The 23,599-nt window shown below is 37.7% G+C and overlaps 1 protein-coding gene across 2 annotated transcripts; it reads left to right on the forward strand.

The window, feature by feature from the left end:
* Positions 1–1,710: 1,710 nt before the first annotated feature.
* On the forward strand, positions 1,711–20,101 carry LOC121370880 (macrophage mannose receptor 1-like). Of its 2 annotated transcripts, XR_005957743.1 has the most exons (6): positions 1,711–2,193; positions 5,367–5,457; positions 13,208–13,378; positions 14,234–14,413; positions 17,580–19,142; positions 19,543–20,101. XR_005957743.1 is itself a non-coding variant. In XM_041496409.1 (5 exons), the coding sequence occupies exons 1-5, from the start codon at positions 1,870–1,872 to the stop codon at positions 17,795–17,797; spliced, it is 984 nt and encodes a 327-aa protein (XP_041352343.1). In that variant the 5' UTR covers positions 1,711–1,869; the 3' UTR covers positions 17,798–20,101. The 2 variants fall into 2 exon arrangements, 1 of the variants encoding a protein (XP_041352343.1); XM_041496409.1 differs by having other exon boundaries at positions 17,580–20,101.
* The last annotated feature ends 3,498 nt before the right edge of the window (positions 20,102–23,599 follow it).

A 23,599-nucleotide genomic window follows, 5' to 3' on the forward strand; every position in this document is an offset into this window, starting at 1 on the left:
CATTTGATCATTTCGAACAACACACGTTTTGATATTTTGTCGTGTCGTTACTTGCTGTAGCAGCTTAATATAGTCCGGTTTAGTAAATAGTTCCTCGTAAAAAAATACTACACTATTCTGATATGCTTTTTGAAATATTTTTTGGATAATTACACGTAGGTTGATATCTGTAGTATATAAACAACCCTTTGCTTTGAAGTTGTTTGTTATATGTAGTAATAACTGATAGCAACTGTGCAAGCAATTACAGTTTTGTAAATTATAGCTAGTATTAAAATAAATAGGTATTGTCCTCAGAACATAAAATGGCGAAGAAGGTGTTTTAGAAATAAATATATCTGAATATCTGATACATTGAATAGGCTTTTATGATGTTTGAAATAAATTATACCACTGCTCCCATTCTGTTTTGAAATCTTCATAATTACAATTTTTATATAAGATACATTTTTCAGTTTCCAACTTTTCTTTAATTATAGTTTTTAAGGCAGAGAAGTTTAATTTTTGTTTTTTGTATTTTCATGGAATAAATATAATATTTTATGTTAATAATTAACCAACATTAAAGTTATTTAGTTTAGCAGCAATTCTGTTTTATTTAATATTTGGATTATACATGTAGTTATATCTAAGATGCATATATGTGTAATAATTAACTGGTGGTAGCTTAATCTTTAGTCATTAACAGCATTCATTTAGCGTGTCGGTAAGAACTATAAACAGCCTGTATTTGTATATCCCCTGCGAGTGTTGTCACCTCACCGTGGTGCAGGGGTGTAAGATTCTCTTTGAGAATGGCCAATACAGCACAAATTGAAATTTTGTATAAAAGTCAGTATCTATCTGTGATATTTGTGTTTTTGCACGGTTCTTTAAACTGTGTTTTTGTTTAAATCTTGAATTTTTATATTGATGTTGATCATCACCTTATTTGTTTGCATTACCATAGTTTGACACCCAATAGCCGATGTATGTTTCGTGTTGGTGTGTCGTTAAACATTCATTCATTCATTCATTCGTATTTGTATATATTAATTACGCTATGTAACAGTTGTGATCCATGTTTTAGTATTGCTTTATTTGTTTTATAATTAATACCGGTCAAGACCTTCGATCTCTCTGTGTAGCCCGAACAACTGTAATATCAAAGACTGTGGTATGTGCTACCTGGTATGTGGGATGGTGCTTATAAAAGGTCCCTTGCTATTAATGGATACATGCAGCGGGTTTCCTCTCTAAGATTATATGTCAAAATTACCAAATGTTTGACACCTAACAGCCGATGATTAATAAATCAATGTACTCTAGTAGTGTCGTTAAACAAAACTTCTTTTTTTCGATCGAGTCATAACCATATATACATATGAGACATCAAATAGCTATAGTTTAGATTATGTTGAGGTAACGTTAAATCAACGTTCCATTCTTCTCTCAGAAAAACTGCTACCATTACCCTGTTGCTGGAGCGAGAGGATATCAATGTGTTGGTCTTTGAGCCTGATGTTTCCATTCCACATATTCTTGTGTTGTTTCAGGTTTAGTCACACGTCTTATCTTGCCGCACTGACCTCACCCTGTGGAAAATCAATGACGTCGGATTAATATTTAATACACTACCATATTGACTACTGATTGTTTTAAACTATAGACTGTGGTGTACAGAAGAAGATCGATAGTTCTTAGGAATCAAGACACGTTTATCAGTATAACATGTTTTAAATTCATTAAATAATAGCTTGGCGGATTTTAAAAATATTAAAAACAATATACGATGTAGTCTATCTACATTTAGTTTCATGTTTAAAGAACCACTTAAATTAGTTTTTGAAGCATTTAAAAAAAGAGAGAAACCGGACAAACAATTATAAGATGAAAACAGTGGTTCTTGTGTTATGTTTTTTGGTGAATGTTTTGTTACACTTCAGTGGTTCAGCACGTACCTGTGCAAATCTAGACAACTTCAACTTTTTACGAAGGAACAGAGACCTAACGGGCTTTCTAATAGACGTTATAGAAAACATTGGAATTGTAGAATGTGCGGCAGAATGCAAGCTCCGCAACAAGTGCAAATCAAGCAGCTTTCAGCATTCCAGTGGGAAATGTAAACTTTTTGGAATTACAATCCAACAAGCAGGAAACTCGGTTGTCACAAAAACTGGAACTGATATGAGTGATGAATTAAACTGGCCTTCAGTAAGTATTACCAGCTACTAGTGTTCGTCCGAATATTCGAATATTTGTCATTAATGTTGTATTCAAAATATGCGAATAGTGTTTTAAAGTATTCGAATATCTGGAGGTTTTGGATGGTAATAGAAAATGTATCTAAATGATGTGGATAATGTGGTATTTTTTTAATTTTATTTAATCAGTTCTGCATAGTACTTTCCACGTACATTCAGTCGAGAACATAAAACATGTATCTAGTGTCATGATAATATATTAGTAGTGACGTCACGCTGGTGGCTAACATTCATTAAAACCAAATGTATTTTCGATAACAAGTAAATGGGGTACATCTACACTATCATTATATCGATTTCTAATACACTTTTTTTCTTTGATATTACAAACTCTTATAGGGGTCAATTTAATACATTATTTAAAACGGAATATTACTAACAAATCTATTTGACAAGATTATCGTATTAAAATAGACGCTGGATAACTAAATTGCGTACGTCAAATTACCACTCGAAACAGGCAGATAGTTTAACGTCCTTAAGGAATATTTGCTCTAAACTTTATACTAGAAATAGGTCGGGACGTAGCACAGTGGTAAAACACTCGCTTGATGCGCGGTCAGTTTGGGATCGATGTCCATCGGTGGACCTTTTGGGCTATTTCTCGTTTCAGCCAGTGCACCACCTCTGGTATATCAATGACCGTGGTATGTGATATTCTGTCTGTGGGATGGTGCATATAAAAGATACCTTGCTACTAATTAAAAAATTATAGTGGCTATCCTCGCTATGACTGCATCAAAACGACCATACCCTTTACATTCAATAGCCGATTATTAATAAATCAGTGTACTCTAGTGGTGTCATTAAAAAAAACAAATTATAACTTATAATATAAATAAGTCTCTGTATAAAACCACAAGGTAAAAGTCTCAACGTTTTGACAACTAAATGTTGACATCATCACGGGGAAACCAAACATTAAAACAGGACAACAGAATTTAAAACGAGGAGTATGAAACTGTGTACTACTGATATTGGAGATGAATATCATTATGTATTCAACTGTAAAAGTCAAAATATTAAACACATTAGAAGAAAAGGAATTTTTTTTATTATTATATAACTAAAGTTAAAGTTAAAATTTAGTTTATTTAACGACACCACTAGACCATCGAATTACTTATTATCGGTGATTGGACAGACATACATTGCCACTTTATTAACGTCTCACTTTTGGGTAAAACGACGTTAACATTACAAACGTGTTGAATATTCTGTTGCAAACAAATCTGGTCTGTTTTTAAAATATCCTGACCAGATAAAAATACGTTCATTAACTCTTCCATTGTTCATATTTACAAGTCTGTTCCATCGTCGAAGTACAACCTTCCAGAAAGACACTTTCATTGGAATCCGTCCCATATCACCATTTACAGCTGCACCGGAGCTATTTTTTCCCGTCACTAAGAAAAATTCTACAAGCACTGTTTTGTAATTTGTACCCCATAAACCAGCTCAATAAGTAATAATAGGTAAAACCAGTGAGTAGTACAATTTACTGAAAACGTTATATGACATACCATCCATAGCTTACTTTTGGCCAATACAAGCCTCAACACACTACCTCCAGATTGCGTAAACACTTTAACAATTACATTAATATCTACAGTCACGTCTAGCAGAATTCTCTGATAAGTATATTTATCTACAATATTTAAAACCACATCACCACATTTAAAACAATAACTTGATCTAGATATATATGTGGTTCGAAAATGTACAACTTTGGGTTTCTCTCCATTTAATCGCGTGTTATTTTTAACACATATTGGATGTCAAACAATTGGTAATTTTGACATATAGTCGTAGAGAGGAAACCTCCGAAATTTTGCCATTAGTAGCAAAATATATTTTATATGAGCCATTCCACAGACAGGATACCACATATCATGGCCTGCATGGCAGGAACAAGAAATGACCCAATCCTTGGCCACTGAAAATCGAGACAAGGTTTTACCACTGGGCTAGATCCCGCTCTTGTTTATTATAAACGATATATAGTCTTGTGACATTAGAAGAAAAGGATTTTTTTTTTATTATTATATACCTAAAGTTAAAATTGAGTTTATTTAACGACACCACTAGACCATCGAAATACTTATCATCGGTGATTGGACAGACATACATTGCCGCTTTATTATCGTCTCACTTTTGGGTAAAACGACGTTAACATTACAAAAGTGCTGAATATTCTGTTGCAACCAAATCTGGTCTCTTTTTAAAATACCCTGACCAGATGAAAATACGTTCATTAACTCTTCCATTGTTCATATTTACAAGTCTGTTCCATCGTCCACGTACAACCTTCCAGAAAGACACTTTCATTGGAATCCGTCCCATATCACCATTTACAGCTGCATCGGGGCTATTTTTTCCCGTTACTAAAAAAAATTCTACAAGCACTGTTTTGTAATTTGTACCCCATATACCAGCTCAGTAAGTAATAATAGGTAAAACGAGTGAGTAGTACAATTTACTGAAAACGTTATATGACATACCATCCATAGCTTACTTTTGGCCAATAGAAGTCTCAACACACTACCTCCAGATTGCGTATACACTTTAACAGTTACATTAATATCTACAGTCCCGTCTAGCAGAATTCTCAGATAAGTATATTTATTTACAATATTTAAAACCACATCACCACATTTAAAACAATAACTTGATCTAGATAAATGTGTGGTTCGAAAATGTACAACTTTGGGTTTCTCTCCATTTAATCACGTGTTATTTTTAACACATATTTGATGTCAAACAATTGGTAATTTTGACATATAGTCGTAAAGAGGAAACCTCCGAAATTTTGCCATTAGTAGCAAAATATATTTTATATGAGCCATTCCACAGACAGGATACCACATATCATGGCAGGAACAAGAAATGACCCAATCCTTGGCCACTGAAAATCAAGACAAGGTTTTTCCCGCTCTTGTTTATTAAAAACGATATATAGTCTTGTGAACTTGTGAATTTATGTTTCTCCTTCGCTCTTTCTATATATTTTGATTATTTATTTAAATTATCAATATATGCAATGATAAATGTAATATAAATAGCATAGTAATTAACATTTAGAACGACTTTTATTCTTCATTTTGTAGTTATTCTTTCTCACAGAGAATAGCCGGTCCTTGCGAAGACCATACCTGTTCTATCAACGAAGTTTGTGAACCGACGAGCAGATACTCAAAGAAATGTGTCGAAGCAGGTATGTACAATGACTATTCCAGACTGCTGTAGCTAGATCAGGATGCCTATGTACTGTTTGGAATATTGGTCGTGGGCACGAGTTAGGGAAGATAGCCGTAGGCCTGGCTGCTGTACATGTTCCCAAAACATGGTATATATGCAAACATGGGTTAAGACAATGTGATGTGGAGGGTATAGTAGAGTCAATATGTGAGAAAAAACACATTAACCTCCCAAAAAATTGCTACAAAAGGTTTTGTTTAATTGTTTCTGGTACTCTTGGACATTGGGAATAACATATAAAAAATCTATCAAAATCTGACTAGCAAAAAGCTGTTAAAACTGGGTCAAATCCAAGATGGCCGTTTCTGATTTCGTACTCGGTAAAATTAAATCAAATGACTATTTAGACCAGCCAAATGTTTAACAAATAAGTAAAACTCATTTAGTTTTCAAGTAATGATTCTATATCATAAGTGCATAATCTTTGTTGTTGTTGTTGATGATGATCTTGTGTTTTGTAGGGGTTGTTTGTGTGTGTTTTTTGTTTTGTTTTTATTTATTTTATTATTATTAGTAGTTTTATTTTATTTTTATTTTATTTTATTTTTTTTTTTTTTTTTTTTGGGGGGGGGGGGTTGGTGGGAGGGGGTGATTTCTATGTTTTGTTTTTGTATGTTGTGACAATGACACAATCTTGCAACAGTAAAAACATTGGGATCCACTACTCATTTGCCACCAATAAAGCAGGGTATCCTAAAAAAACACAAAGTTGACATCATGCCATAATTGGTATCCTAAATAGAGTGTGCACCAAAATATCCACATATACGTCAGTGACATGTATAATATATTACGTCCACGAAACATACTTGATTTTTTTCATGGGTAGGACGTAATTCAATGGTAAATCCTTCGCATGTTGCGCGGTCGATCTGGGATCGATCCCCGTAAGTGGTATACTTGGACTATTTCTCGTACCAGCCAGTGGACCATGACTGGTATATCAAAGCCGTGGTATGTGTTATGATGTTTGTGGAATGGTGCATATAGAAGATGTCTTGCTACTAATTGAAAAATGGTGCGGGTTTCCTCTCTAAGACTGCATTTCAAAATTGCATGACGGGCTTTGATTGACAGCCATTAGCTGAGGATTAATAAATCAATGTCCTGCAGTAGTGTCGTTAAAGGAAACAAACGTTTGGTTTTGATAAATTGTTGTAATATAGTATACGATAAATTGTGGGTATTTTAGGTGCATCATGGGCTTCTTAGCAACTCGTGCTGTGATAGGTTCAGTAAGTGATCGTAGCTATAGTCCAGTGTAGTGTTGATACACGATAAATTGTGGGTATTTTAGGTGCATCATGGGCTTCTTAGCAACTCGTGCTGTGATGGGTTCAGTAAGTGATCGTAGCTATAGTCCAGTGTAGTGTTCATACACGATAAATTGTAGGTATTTTAGGTGCATCATGGGCTTCTTAGCAACTCGTGCTGTGATAGGTTAAGTAAGTGATCGTAGCTATAGTCCAGTGTAGTGTTGATACACGATAAATTGTGGGTATTTTAGGTGCATCATGGGCTTCTTAGCAACTCATGTTGTGATAGGTTAAGTAAGTGATCGTAGCTATAGTACAGTGTAGTGTTGATATACGATAAATTGTGGGTATTTTAGGTGCATCATGGGCTTCTTAGGAACTCGTGCTGTGATAGGTTAAATAAGTGATCGTAGCTATAGTCCAGTGTAGTGTTGATACACGATAAATTGTGGGTATTTTAGGTGCATCATGGGCTTCTTAGCAACTCGTGCTGTGATAGGTTAAGTAAGTGATCGTAGCTATAGTCCAGTGTAGTGTTGATACACGATAAATTGTGGGTATTTTAGGTGCATCATGGGCTTCTTAGCAACTCGTGCTGTGATAGGTTCAGTAAGTGATCGTAGCTATAGTCCAGTGTAGTGTTGATACACGATAAATTGTGGGTATTTTAGGTGCATCATGGGCTTCTTAGCAACTCGTGCTGTAATAGGTTAAGTAAGTGATCGTAGCTATAGTCCAGTGTAGTGTTGATACACTATAAATTGTGGGTATTTTAGGTGCATCATGGGCTTCTTAGCAACTCGTGCTGTAATAGGTTAAGTAAGTGATCGTAGCTATAGTCCAGTGTAGTGTTGATACACTATAAATTGTGGGTATTTTAGGTGCATCATGGGCTTCTTAGCAACTCGTGCTGTGATAGGTTCAGTAAGTGATCGTAGCTATAGTCCAGTGTAGTGTTGATACACGATAAATTGTGGGTATTTTAGGTGCATCACGGGCTTCTTAGCAACTCGTGCTGTGATAGGTTAAGTAAGTGAGCGTAGCTATAGTCCAGTGTAGTGTTGATACACGATAAATTGTGGGTATTTTAGGTGCATCATGGGCTTCTTAGCAACTCATGTTGTGATAGGTTAAGTAAGTGATCGTAGCTATAGTACAGTGTAGTGTTGATATACGATAAATTGTGGGTATTTTAGGTGCATCATGGGCTTCTTAGGAACTCGTGCTGTGATAGGTTAAATAAGTGATCGTAGCTATAGTCCAGTGTAGTGTTGATACACGATAAATTGTGGGTATTTTAGGTGCATCATGGGCTTCTTAGCAACTCGTGCTGTGATAGGTTAAGTAAGTGATCGTAGCTATAGTCCAGTGTAGTGTTGATACACGATAAATTGTGGGTATTTTAGGTGCATCATGGGCTTCTTAGCAACTCGTGCTGTGATAGGTTCAGTAAGTGATCGTAGCTATAGTCCAGTGTAGTGTTGATACACGATAAATTGTGGGTATTTTAGGTGCATCATGGGCTTCTTAGCAACTCGTGCTGTAATAGGTTAAGTAAGTGATCGTAGCTATAGTCCAGTGTAGTGTTGATACACTATAAATTGTGGGTATTTTAGGTGCATCATGGGCTTCTTAGCAACTCGTGCTGTAATAGGTTAAGTAAGTGATCGTAGCTATAGTCCAGTGTAGTGTTGATACACTATAAATTGTGGGTATTTTAGGTGCATCATGGGCTTCTTAGCAACTCGTGCTGTGATAGGTTCAGTAAGTGATCGTAGCTATAGTCCAGTGTAGTGTTGATACACGATAAATTGTGGGTATTTTAGGTGCATCACGGGCTTCTTAGCAACTCGTGCTGTGATAGGTTAAGTAAGTGAGCGTAGCTATAGTCCAGTGTAGTGTTGATACACGAAATCAGAAAGCTAAACTCTAGAAGTGGGCTTCTTAGCAACACGTGTTGTGATAGGTTCAGTAGATGGTCGTAGCTATAGTCAAGAGTAGTGTTGATTCACGGAATACGAAATCTAAACTGTAGAATGTTTGTCTTTGTCAATAACCAGGCAATTTGCATGACAGGTTTTGATTGAACTGTGATTATAATAAGCACGAGAAAAGACAATATTTACACGAGGCATTTAACATACTCCTGTGTTACGCGTTTTGTTCTCTGTTCGTTGTTGTTTTTATTGTTGTTGCTTATTTTGTTTTTTGTTAATAGATATTTTTTTATTTTTTTTATTTTTTAGGGGGATCGCACAACAATGTGCATACACAAACACTACATATGTTCATAATATATGTGTTTAGTATAGCAACTGTAGCTATATTATTGTGTCCTTTCAATAACTTAACGATTTAACCATATTTTGCATTAAAGATGTGTCAGTGACAAAACCACTCCACACGTACAAGACCTAATACCACAAGCAAGGAACCGTGAATAGTATTTCTCTAAAGATGTGCATGGCTTTGTTGAGATATCGACTGGTTGGCACAAACACTGAAGAACAGCAAGAGTGGAACAAATTGAACTGACTACCTGAAACTGGAACAAGTCTCAAGGGTATACCAAGGAAAGTCACCAGTTTCGTTGGTGTTGTGGTTAAGCCATCGGACACAAGACTGTTAGGTACTGGGTTCGCAGCCCAGTACTGCCTCCCATCCATAGCGAGTTTTAACGACTCTTGGATAGGTTTAAAACCACTACACCCTTTTCTTTCTCAAGAACCACTAACAACTAACCCACTGTCCTGGACAGACAACCGAGATAGCTGAGGTTTGTGTTCCCAGGACAGCGTGTTTGAGCCTTTATTGGATGTAAGTACGAAAATAAGGAGTGAGTCAGTAACTTTTTAAAGAGACATTCCTGAGTTTGCTGCATTGTAAGATGTTTCCGACTTATAAAATATTTCTACGAATAAATTTACATATGAAATATATTTTCTTGTTTAGAATATCAGTCTCTGTATATTCAGTGTGTTTTTTTGTCGTCTAAATATGTGTAAGAAGCCCAAACTGGATTTCGTCTTCAAATAATTTCGTACGTACGAAAAAAACACTATTTTAGGAAATAAGATGGCATTTAACCCAGTACAAATATTAGAACGATCAGAAACATGTTTAACATACAGCCACTAACATTTTATGCAGAAAAATATATTTGATATTTAATTACAATCGTTAAAGAGTCTCTGTTAGTCGATAACATCTTAAACATTGCAGCAAACTCAGGAATGTCCCTTTAACGAAGGTTTTGAACTAGCCTGTCACGGCTTTACTTCTGACATCGCCCGTGATTAAGTCAGGGCCAGGAGGGGTGAGGGGAGTAAGTTTGAAGTGGGCGAAATTTGGAATAAGAATTTAGTAGTTAGGTCAAATACCTAAGGCCGAAATGAGATAGCTGATCCATCTTAACATGTCTGGCAAAAATTTAAAGTCCAAAAATAAAATCAGAGAGCTCGGCCGAAAAAGTTTTAAGGTGATTTGATAAATTTAGATGGGCATCCAAAAATAAAGTGCGTCAGACTGTTTACAAACAAAATAAACCTAAAATTAAATTCTGACTAAGCCCTTACCTGAAGGCGAAAGTTCTCGGACAGGTTAGCGCCTACGGGGACGAGATGATGTGCTTGCCGATGAACTGTGGCACAAGTTTCCTCTACCTGTGACCTAGCAGGGCTTTTGCTAGTTCAACGTAATGGTCGCCGGCGATGATCTTGAGTAATTTGTCGACAGTGTTGTTGTCCATCTCCCTGAAGAGGATTCCCTGTCTGTACGGACCATCTCGGCAAATCGTCACCACTAGGCAAAGCGATCCGTCCCGTACGCCCGTGTCTTGGATGGCCACCTCAGTGCCGTCGGGGAAGCACTTGAAAGCAACCTCCTGGATGCCTCCCGGCAGCGAGCTCACGTTTGGTGTGTCACAAACCAAGTACTTAAAGTACTGTGGAGTACTGGCTCTTGATCTTGCTGACTGCGAGACCCCATGGCACGAAATCCCTACCTCGGCCAGAAACTTCCTTGTTCGTCTCAACGGAATCCCCCTGGGCTGGGGGTCTCGACGGAGACCAATATGAAGGTGGAGGAACGGGAGATGTTCAGCTCCTCTCCTTGAGTCGACTTGTCAGGCTTGTCTGGCTGGGTCTCCTCAGCTGGCTTAGCTGGCTTTTCCCGTCGGGCTGGGGGTGACGACGCAGAAGGGACCGACGATGGTGGTTAAGCCCACAGTTATGGTACCCTCTATCCCGCCACTGGCGGGCGTTTCCTCCTCCTCGGTCCGCTTCCCTTCTTCTGTGGAGGGCCGCCGTAAACCAATTCACGGTTGTCCGTGACCCGGTATTCGCAAAGCCATACTCAAGCAATGTCCAGGTATGTATACTAAAACGCAAAAGAAACGCAGGTTCTCATTAAATTGGATATAAAATATTAAAAAAACAAAACGAAATGAAGATTTCAACATTTATTTTGGAGCTACACCAATTCGGCACACATTGGTGTTGGAAATTTTTGATTGAATTCCTTTTTGGCTATTGTTTCATGTCATAAAGTAGGGTGGGGGTCCATGTTAAAAATGTGAAAGAGACGACCTGTAGCATTGTCAAAGTCAGTATCGCGTGTGACCACCCTGGGCATTCAAACAGGCAGTGCAACGTCTCCTCATTGAGTTGACAAGCCGTTGAAAGAATGCCTGAGGGAGTGAGTTCCATTCATGGACCAATGCTGCCTCCAGCGCCTGCATATTCTGAGGTTGTCCGCGAGCCTGAAGGCGACGTCCGATTTCATCCCAGACGTGTTCGATAGGCGCCATGTCCGGTGATAAGGCTGGCCACGGCAACGTTGGGATGTTGTGCTGAGCCAGCAACGCCTGTGTTGCCCTGGCAGTGTGCGGCCTGGCATTGTCTTGCTGCAGCAAGCGCACACGTGGGTGAGCGGCAAAGAAGGGAACGACGTGATTGTTGATGACGTCATTTTGGTACACGGCGGCATTAACGCGTTGTCTGAACACATGAAGTTGTGTTCTGTGGTTGAATGAGAAGATACCATCACACTACCCCCGCCCCATCGGTCGGCCTGCAGAACGCAGCAGTCGGAGTAACGTTCATGTCGACGTCGCCATACTCGGATTCGGCCATCAGCGTTGGAAACATTGTAACGGCTCTCATCAGTAAACAGAACTTGTTGCCACTGGCCACGTCGCCATCTTTGATGTTGTTGCGCCCACTGTTGACGTTGTTGGCGGTGCCGAGGGGTCAATATTGGTCCCACATAAGGATGGCGGTTACGGAGTCCTGCTGCCCTCAGACGGCGTCGGACGGTATCGGCGGACACTGGACCACGTGGACCACGCACCTGGTGAGCGGTGTTAGCTGCTGGCAGCATCCGATTCCTAAGGTGGGTCAACCGGATGTACCGGTCTAGGGCTGCGGTTGTCACCCTCGGGCGGCCGGTGCGTGGTCGATCGTTCACAGATCCAGTGATTTGGTGACGTTGAGAAAGGCGTGCGATTGTCGAAACATGACATCCCAATTGTCTGGCTACAGCAGTACGGGTCTGTCCGGCTTGCAACATCCCGATGGCCATCCCTCGCTGGAGTTGCGTCAGTCGCGGCATTTTTAAAATGTGATTCTGTTGTCTGTCACTACTCAAATTGAATTTATGCGATTAAATCCAGGTGTGTAGGCTTTATAAGCATTTCAATGAGTGTGTTTGCACTGGATTCATGATACGGATGATCCAGCACGTGCAAACAACGTGTTTTGAGAATTCGTGACGTCACACAGGTAATGAAATTGACACGCAGGTGGGACTGCGGTGTGGGTGTGTGCCATGTCCTTTAACACAGTTGAGGTTCAATTCCACCAAAGATACTGCTTTACAAAGTGCAATTCTTTCGCATTTTCAGGACCTGCGTTTCTTTTGCGTTTTAGTATATGTGGTTAACACGAAAGAGCTTGGAACAGCGTCGATCTCCATCGTAAGCCTGATTCGGAATGAACGTGAAATTAATAAGGAGAGTCGACCCCGGGCCTCGTTCCACGAAGCATGATCACTATGATCACGTTAAGTGATAGCACTTACGGTGTTCTTAGCGCTAGGATCGCATCGGGTATCGAGGCACTGAATGAAATTCCTTTTCACGTGTGTGTGTGTGTGTGTGTGTGTGTGTGTGTGTGTGTGTCTGTGTGTGTGTGTGTGTGTGTGTGTGTGTGTGTGTGTGTGCTTTCCCCAAGTTAATTTAAATATGGAGTTATGTACTACTGTCGTCACATACATGTCTATACAAAGCCGAGTAAGTTAGCAGAGTTTTGTCCTACTCCTTTGTTCGTTGTGCAATACAAAACGTGATCCGAACATAAAACATATTTTAATGATATTCGATATTTAATACAAGAAATAGGTTTCTCACTAGTGGACTTGCGCCACCCTTCTGATGCTTGATTTATCTTCCAGACTGTCCAAGCCCACCAACTGTTGCCGACGCCCAACCTGCCTTCACCACAACCTACGAGACGACCAAAATCGGAAGTCAACTAACTTACACTTGTGATTTTAACTTCCACCCAGTTGGTAACAGAACCTGTCTCCCAGACGGCACATGGTCTGACTTCAAATGTGAACTTGGTAAGTTTGCATTCAATCTTAGTTCGCTTCCTTAGGTACAGGGTCCACAGCCCGGTACTGATTCCAACCCAGGGCGAGTTCTCAAGGGCTCATTGGGTAGGTGTAAGGCCACTACACTCTCTTATCTTTCACTAACCACTAAGCAACTAACATCTAACCCACTGTCCTGGACAGACAGCCCAGATAGCTGAGATGTGTGCCCAGGACAGCGTACCTGAAACTTATTGGATATAAGCAGGAAAATAGTTGAACTAAAATGAAAAATGGGTCCGAGTCTTGGTGATTTTTTGTTCAACCAATCAAACCATTGTTAACATGTATCTGTCAGCAGCTTAAAACATTCAGAATCGATATTAGCAAGTGGTCATGTTCTAATGGAAGATCTGATTCGAAACAGATTGACCACTACAGGTATAGAGCTCTGCATTTTTTTTTTACACAGAAAGGCTTCATTCTTAATCGAACATTAACTGTGGTTTAAGCTGTCGTTCAAAAAATTTTCAATATAGCAAATATATTTTATTATTAAATCACCAAATTCGAAATTCAAATAAAATATAATTATCTAAATGAATGCAAATTTGGTTTATTATTTTTTACATTAAATGAAACTTGATTATAGTTTTTTTCTTCTTCAATTTGCGAATTTAGTTCTTGTGTTTCGTTTGGATGTTTTGATGGCTGTTTTAGTTCTATTGTTCTTCAGTTTCGTAGTTGATTGTTGTGGGGGTTTGTGGGTGGGTCTTTTTAGGTGGAGTGGATTAGGTTCAGCTTAAACAAAATTAATGAGTTTTGATAATGTTCGTTTTAAACATAATGCAAATCATAATAAAAACAAAATATATATATTTGCAGGTCACTGCCCAATCGAAGACGGGTACATACTACTTGAAAATGTGTGCATCAAGGTGACAAGTTATAAGAAACAATTTCCTGGAGCACGTGCGAAATGCAGCGAAGCAGGTGACAGATTGGTGGTCTTGGACACGGAGAGGAAAAATGCAGTCGTCAGTGTCTACGTCAACACAAATATCGGTAATTTGTCCTTGTCTTCTCTATACAAAGTGCTAAAATAAAAGACCAATTTTACGATATAGTGCCTTCGTTACCACATTGTAATGTATCTGGTTAAGTACCAGTAACAAACGCATAACCCTGACACAAATTAATATTTAGTAATGAACTAAACACATCAAAATTACTAAATCAAAAATAGCATAGGACATAGTTCATTAGAATCAAAGCATTCTGTGATGAGATGCAGCCTTGAGTAACTGTTAAAACAGTAATAATAGCAGGTGTTTCTCAAAGATAGACATATGGTGTCTCACTGGTTGATCCATTCATGAGTACTGCCACCACAGGTGTCAAGTTTGTCACATCATCTAAACCAATAACAAATGTGTAAGAATTTCACCAAAGTGATGAAAAATTATGTTCAGAATATGGTACAGCATCAGCTGTCATTTTGGTCAGTGATGCATAGTATTTAGTAGATAGTTTATGCACATCGTAACTCTGATGGAACAATTTGTGTCTCAGAATGATAACAGATAAGGCGTTGTTTAAAATCTGCATACACTTAACATGTCTTGACGTATCTTACGGGTTGGGATATGTAGACACCAAAATCTGGAGCCGAAGTTATATTGCTAGACATTAAGGGGAATTGACTATCGAAAAGTTGATGTCATTACTTTTGTCATACAGCTTTGTTTGGAGGCCAGTATCTCTTTGAGTTTCTGCACAGATCGAGGTATGAAACCGATTTAATACCAGCAGATGTTTCTTTCATTTCTAACTCTTGTGGGTAAATCAATGGAAGGTAGGATTATGTCCTGTTATTATTGTATGGTATTATATCATTAGTATAGTGCAAAGAAAAGTTAACACTTTTTAGCGCGATTCCTTTTGTTTTGGTTTAACCTGATTAGTCCCTCAAATATCCCACATGTGCCCAAGCCTCCGCACTGACAGTTTGTTTTGTTTGATGACACCGTTCGAGCATTGCGATTAACTGATCATTGGCTATTGGGCGTCAAACATTTGGTAGTTCTAACATAATAGCAAATAATTTTTTATATGCACCTTTCCTCAGACAGATAAGCACATACCACGGCTTTTGACCAGTTGTGGTGCAGAGGTTGGAACGAGAAAATGTCAATCAGTGGAATAAATCCACCTATGTGGTTCGATCCTGCAAGGCAAGCACCTCAGGCTGGCACTCAACCAACTGATCTAAATCTCCTACCCGCACTGTCAGAGTTCCCAGACGCTCGGCAAATACACCACCAAGACTTGGAACATACTTTTCTTCTTTTAGTTTATATGACAGCCACCACTAAGGGAGACAAAGCGACGTGACAGTGTCAAAGTCTCATCAGGCTGAGTTATCGTTCAAGGCTGTAAATGGCCCAATAGATTACAAATCTCATGCTTAGAAAAACCATTGGGTGGCAAAAAACACAGGCACAACGCAGCAGGGGGAAATGCCCCCTCCCCCTTCTCATAAATTGCCAATCAAATATACTATTGGTAGTAAATATTATTATTGGTAGTACCCCCCCCCCCCCCCCCCCCCGCCTCCCCGAAACTCGGGCGCTTTGTGTCCTCAATCATATTCAGCCCCCATTGTCTACTGCCTCCGCTGTGCCTGAAAGATGAATTTATTACCACCAGCGGGCACTTATAACCAGGGAAGAGAGACTAGAACACGCATTAACGGTTGTACAGGAAAAGAAAAGATCTGGCTCCGTATTCATAAAGATACTTAAGTCAATGTATGATACCTAAATACATACTTAAAAGTACATAGATAAGTATCATACATACAGTTAAGTATGTTTATGAATGTGGAGCCAGGACTTTAGCAATGAAGGAAATGTTTTATTTAATGACACTCAGTGCATTGTGTTTACAGTTATATGGAGTCAGACATATGATTAATGACAACACAGATATAGAGTGTGGAAATCCGCTGTCGCCACTTCATGAGCTACTCTTTTCGATTAGCTGCAAGGGATCTTTTATATTCCTCATCCCATAGACGGTCTCTTTTTTTGCTCAGTTGTGGAGCACTGACTGGAACGAAAAATGTCCAAATGGGGACACTAACGGGGATCGATCTTAAACTGACCACGCATTTAGCGAGCGCTTTGCCACTGGGTTACGTCCCGCCCCCCCCCCCCCCCCCCAATCCGGGCTTTAAGTTCCTAGTTAGGGTTGCATTTAAATGTTTGTTTTGTTTAACGACACCACTAGAGCACATTGATTAATAAATGACTTAACAGTCAGCACATTTGATCAGTGTATAAATGAAACGAACGTATTGTTATTGTTAACGTATCTCTACTATGTCTGTTTTCTTTAACCACACCATTAGAGCGCATGGATTAATTAATTATCGGCTATTGGATGTCAAACATTTGGTAATTCTGACTCGTAGTAATCAAAGGATAACCGCTACATTTTTCCTAATTCAGTAAGGGATCCTTTATATGCACTCTCCCACAGACAGAAAAGCACATACAGCAGCCTTTGACCAGTTACGGTGCACTGGTTGGAATGAGAAAAAAATCCAATCAGTTGAATGCATCCACCGAGGTAGTTCGATCCTGCTACGCATGCACGTCAAGCGAGCACTCAACCGATTGAGCTAAGTCCCGCCCTCAGACTTGCATTTAGTTAGTCGTACATAATAATTGTAGGTTAAGCAGAAAAGTTCAAATACCTTTTTTTTGTTTTTTTTAAGATTGTAAATTAATTCATTATTTTCTCTGATAATTCTGTTTATATACAAAAAAAAAAACACGTTTCATGTAATAATCGAATTTAAAAACACAAAAAAAGCGTATAATATAAATTTATTATACGTGTACTACTTTTTTCACGAATTAAGAACCCAACGGAATGCGTATTTCAGCAAAACCACAAAAAAAAAAAATGACTTAACAGTCAGCACATTTGGTCAGTATATAAATGAAACGGCAATATTATTATTGTTCACGTATCTCTGCTATAAAATATATCAAACAATGATGATATTAATTTCTATTTAATTTTTTATTTTTTATTTTTTATTTTTTTTTGGGGGGTGGGGGGATTTTTGCGGGTCAAATCCTTCACTTTAGTAAATTACGGAATCGCCATATTTTATGTAAATTTTGCCTAAAACATTGAATACTGCTTTCTTATTCTCTAGGTCCAGCGTGGTACATTATTGGCCTGTCTGACGTGCAAACAGAGGGCGCGTTTCTCTGGGAGGACGGACATGTCGTCACATTTACAAAATGGAGACTCGGAGAACCAAACGACGATGGAGGAAAAGAAGACTGTGTCGTGTTAGAGTCTAAGATCAAGTCATGGGTTGACATCCCATGCACGTACTCAGAACTATACATTTGTGAAAAACTACTCTGAGCATGGTGACCATATGTCTGGCTCACCCGTTTCTTGTTGTTTGTTGTTGTTGTTTATTGTTGTTAGTGTTGTTGTTGTTGTCGTCAATGGTTGTTGTTGTTGACATCCCATGCACAGTCACAGAGAAGTACATTTGTGAAAACCTACTCCGAGCATGGTGGCCATATGCCTGGCTCGCTCTTTTCTCGTGTGTTTGTTGGGTTAAATAAATCTGAGCATGGTGGCCATATGACGGGTTCAATTTTTTCTCGTCATTTTTTTATTTTTTTATTGTATTGCTTCATATTATTATTATTATTTAACTGAGACGGCGACACTACTGTCAAAACATCGATGTGCTCAGTACATAGCACATAGTACATAGCACGGCTCTTGAAAGGGTAGGGACATTGCATTGGGTTTTGCGAGTGCGTTTCGATCCTACGACATAAACACCTCAGTTGAGCGTTTTTATTCTTAGCACCTTTACTGGTTATTTAGATTCGTGACCTATCATTACCTTTAAACGTCTTACGATGGGACTGTACTGCATCGAGCTTAAAGTTGTTGTTTTTTTGTTTTTTATAACGGCACTAATAGAGCACATTTATTTATTAATAATCGATAACTGGATGTCAAAGGTTTGGTCATTTTGATGTATATCATTAGAGAGAAAACCACACTACATCTGTAGCAAGGGATCTTCTATATAGACCATGCCACAGACTGCATACATCGTACCACGGCATTTGACACACCAGCACTTTGTGCACTGGTTGCAATGAGAAATATCTCAATGGTCCCACCGACGGGGATCGATCCTAGATAAGCCGCGCATGCGTGATGCTCAAATAGACTCTGCTGAGTGTGCTGCTTTTAGTAAAATGTTTCCGCCTGATATATATGTAGTACACGTGTATTTTAAGCATATAGGTTTTATGTAATTAATGTTTAATTTCAGGTTCTTAGAGGAGTATGTACCTTTAAGTATGGTATTTAGTATGTATTTCATTAATGTTATTTTCAGGCTGTAACAACTACAGGTTGAACAACATATCACTATAATTAACATTTTATCACCTTTTTTCTAGTATTGCCCTGTATCTGTGATATGTTCGTGTATGCTGGTCAACCACGCGTGACCACATCAGTGCAGTCAGTGTGAGCTCTTTTGGTAGCCATAGCTACAATACAAACACCCAAGCTATCTTTAAACTTTGACCCTTGTCTCTTTCTCTCCCATTGGATAATTAACACTCACATGTATCTGCATGCTTTCTTTGGACTGACAAGACAGGACAGAATTATTTAGTATTTGAAGAAACAAGTTCAGATCAGAGAGAAATAGTAGAAGTTTAATTTAAAGGTTAGTATTAATTTGTTATAGAAGATAAACTTAAATAATAATAGTAAATGCCTAATTTTCTATTCCTGGTAATGATTAATGAATAATTCAACATATAATATTTAATGATAAATCTGCCTTTTAATTATTATGGATTACAGGGCGTGACATAATGAATGTCAGCCATCTTTGTATTGCTGTCAAAACTATATATTTTATGATTTAAGTGAAGTTTCTGTTTTAGTTGTTAGCTTATCTGAGTTAATAATTTAGCTACGTTTAATCAATTGTTTTTATGACGAACTACACCAAAGCATTCGTTTTGGAATGAATTAGTTTAAATGTTTTAGTTCTGAATGTATAATAGATATATGAAAACCATATACTAAACAATTGATATTATGAATTTATTTTTATGCAGGTTTCCCCAGTTGTTATGGAATATATCAACACAATGCCTACGTGTAATTCATATGGTATGTTAAGCTACAGGTTAAGTCTAATATTTATATATTTGTAATTTTAAATATACTCTTGTAATTTATATCCTTTCTTTCATAAACTCATTAATGATAAAGCTTTATTACGTCAAATAATAATTATAATTACAATCATTTAAATAACCCTATTTACTATAAATTATCTCCCCTTTGCTATAATCAATGATTATAATTGGTGGTCACGAAATGATTATTATATATATATATACATGTATGTTAACATGATTAATAATCGTGATGACAGTATTTAGGATAAAGAGGATGATGATTCATAATCATCAGAATGATAATTAATGATTAATGACGGTTTTCTATGATTTCCAATGTGTTTCATTAATATATGTTGTATGTTTGTTTTACCTCGATAGGGATATATTTGTATTGTTTTTACCATATTGTTAACGTTTGTGTTTTTAATCCTTGCAGGGTGTGTCTTGTGTATTATGTTTACATGAATAAAAGATGATGCCCTAACCCGTAGCTGGTGTTGTGAACTTTGTTGAACCTAGCTTCACGCACAAAATACTGACTGCTACATATACATATATATATATATATATATATATATATATATATATATATATATATATATATATATATATATATATATATATATATATATATATATATATATTACATACACTTTCTTGTTTAAAATAGCAGTGTCTCTATATATAATGTGCTTTTTTGGCTTGTAACATTTTTTTTTTTTTTTTTTTTTTTATTATATTAACTTTCTAATAGCTATTTTCAAAATTATGCCCATGTTTTTTCAACATTATCCTGCCACCATCCTGAACCAGGCCACCGATCTTATCGGAGGTCGGACTCTGGATGGGGTGTTCGAAACCCTAGTAGTATATGGACACGTTAAATTGTTATCTATATACCTATCTTTTAAATAAAGCATTTCTTTTTCTTCTTAAAGTATTAACTGGTTGAATTTTAGTCATATGAGTGTATGTTGTATATGTGTATATGTGTGATTATGTATATATAGAGAGGATTCGTCACGAGTATTTTTTAATATGGAAAATATCAACCGAGTCTATGTTGATCAGTATTTGTCGAGGCTCTGCCAATTAACTAGACGAGGTTAATATTTTACATATTAAAAAACGCGAGTAGCGAATTCTATTTATCCTATAACACTTCTAAAATAACATTTTAATTAAGTTTTTTTAGTAAATCACAGTACTGAAGTTGCCACCATCGAAATATGACGTCATCACTATCGAAATATGACGTCATCACGATTAGCACAGATTAGTTTGACGTCACGCATTTTAAACACATGATTTTAACATGAACACATTTTAAGCAAATTACCCATCCACAACAACACCTTACCTAGAGACCTTGTAAATTTGCATACCATTATTAACCGGGTTAATAAAGTAAATTATCACATGGGTTTATGACATGGATATCATGGGTAAGTTATAGGATAAATGTATGTATTGATGTATGAATATCTATATATTGTATGTATGTCGAGGTTGACTGTTACATACACAGATATTGACGGACTGGCGCAGAAGATAATTAAATTTTTCCTGGCCTCACAAATTCTCCCATGACGTTGCTGGGACTCGAACCTATAGCACCGAATCGCCCGCAATGTGTAGGCTAACCACGATTCGTACTGAGCTATCTAGACATCCATAAAAAGGATACTGTTTAACTCATCCACATACATGGGGCTCACAATTCACGCGTTCGATAACGCTTACGTGCCTGACACAGTGGGCAGACCTGGCACTGGCTAGTATGTATAGATGTATGGATATCTATATATTGTATGTATGTCGAGGTTGACAATTACATACATAGATATTAACGCACTGGCGCTGGGGATAATTAAATCCTTACCGGCCTCATAAATTGTCCCATGCCGTTGCTGGGACTCGAACCTATGACACCGAATCGCCCGCAAATTGCAGACTTGTCACAATACCTTCTGAGCTATTGAAGCATACATAAAATGATGTTCTTTAACTCAGCTATATGCGTGGAACACACACACACACACGCACACACATGCATACATAAATACATACATACATACATACATACATACACAAATTCCAAAAACTAATCCCAATAACAGGCTAATATTTAAGGGAAGGTACCAAGTGCAATTCTAAATGGCCCATGTATATACTACAATAAATGGCACACATATTTTATTTTATGTTATCTAATGGCGTCAAACAATAATTTCTGTTGTGCTATGAACTGAATAAACAATTTTAAAATATATATTTTAAGAAATTTTTTAAGATTAAGACAACATGGCTAATTAATGTGCTGTGGGTGATTGGTGCTATAGTCCTATCCCATCGATCTACCAATGGTATGCAGTTACAAAATTAGTTCCGGGGAAAATGCCCAAAGGTGCCGAGTTGTAACGGTTGAATAATCGGTAAGGGATTTCCTCCCCAACACAACCCAGAGAGATAACAGTCAAACCTCTGTTGAGCAACCATTATCCTAAATGGCCACATTCCTGTACACCCAAATCGTCTAATATAGAACAGACTGACCTGTATGAAGCAGCCACTTGTCTTAAAAGGCCACAATTTTACTCCCTTGGGTGGCCGAATAATACAGGTTTGACTACACATAATTAAACACACGCACGCGCACGCACACACACAAACACACACACGCGCGCGCACACAGACATACCCATACATATACATAATAACAAACCATATACTTTGTATAGTACTTTGCGTATATAGGCCTAAATTATGGCTGTGATACTTGGTATAGGCGAGTGTGGGGAAGGACAGTTTGTTTGATTTAACGACACCACTAGAGCACATTCATTTATTAATTATCGGCTATTGAATGTCAAACATTTGGTCATTGTGACACGTAGTCAAACGAAACCCGCTATATTTGTTCACTAGTAGCAAGTGATATCCACAGACATGACAGTACATACCACGGCCTGTGGTATACCAGGGCGGCAAAAAAACCAATATGAGAGAATTGTTCCACCAAGCGGATTTGATCCTGTGACCGACGCACCTCAGGCGAGTGCTCTATCAACTGAGGTAGATCCAGCCCCCGACATGGTTAAAGCAACAAAGATACTAAGATAGAACACATGTTGCATCCACTCATTGTGCTACTCACAGCGATTAACAGCAAGGGATCTTTTATATTCACCACCATATAGACAGGAAAATACATACCATGCCAGTTGTGGAGCACTGACTGGAATGACAAATAGCCCAGTGGGTCCACAAACTTATTTGCTGATAGTCGAAAGGAGAAACCTATGCGGCATTAATGATCATCTTAAATGCAATAAACTCAGTTCGACAGCTGGTGGATTTCTAAAACTTGTACACTGTGAAGCAGACAGTCAAAACACGATTGAATGGTCGCGCAAGAATGATGTTAGAACGAAACTGACAAAAGCCTTAATGATTTTTTAAATTATTATTATTATATAGTATGCATCACTAGTATGACTAATATTTTATTAATGTATACTAAAAGGATATATACTATGTTAAATTATAACTGAGTTCAATGAACATCGTTATTAATTACAAACGTGTGTGTGTGTAAGAGAGAGAGAGAGAGAGAGAGAGAGAGAGAGAGAGAGAGAGAGAGAGAGAGAGAGAGAGAGAGAGAGAAATATTAATTTAATTGACAGTTTCTCGACCCATTGTTTATCTGTGTTTATTAGGTATTACATAGAAAGGCATTTTTAACGTTAGAATGCAACTCGAAATGATATTAAAAGAAAGAAAGAAAAGAAAACGGAATACGACACTATGGACCGAATTTACGAAAGGTGATCATCGCTCGTTTATCTTAGATGCGTGTAAGTCTTAAACGCGGATAAAATCACACTTGTACGCGTGTGACTAAACACCTGCGTTTATCGTATATTATGTACCTGACGACAAATAGGATGATATTTCTGTTCTTCAGTTATATTACCATTTACAAATT

This window comes from Gigantopelta aegis, chromosome 1, assembly GCF_016097555.1.
Source record: "Gigantopelta aegis isolate Gae_Host chromosome 1, Gae_host_genome, whole genome shotgun sequence".
Lineage (NCBI taxonomy): Eukaryota > Metazoa > Mollusca > Gastropoda > Neomphalida > Peltospiridae > Gigantopelta > Gigantopelta aegis.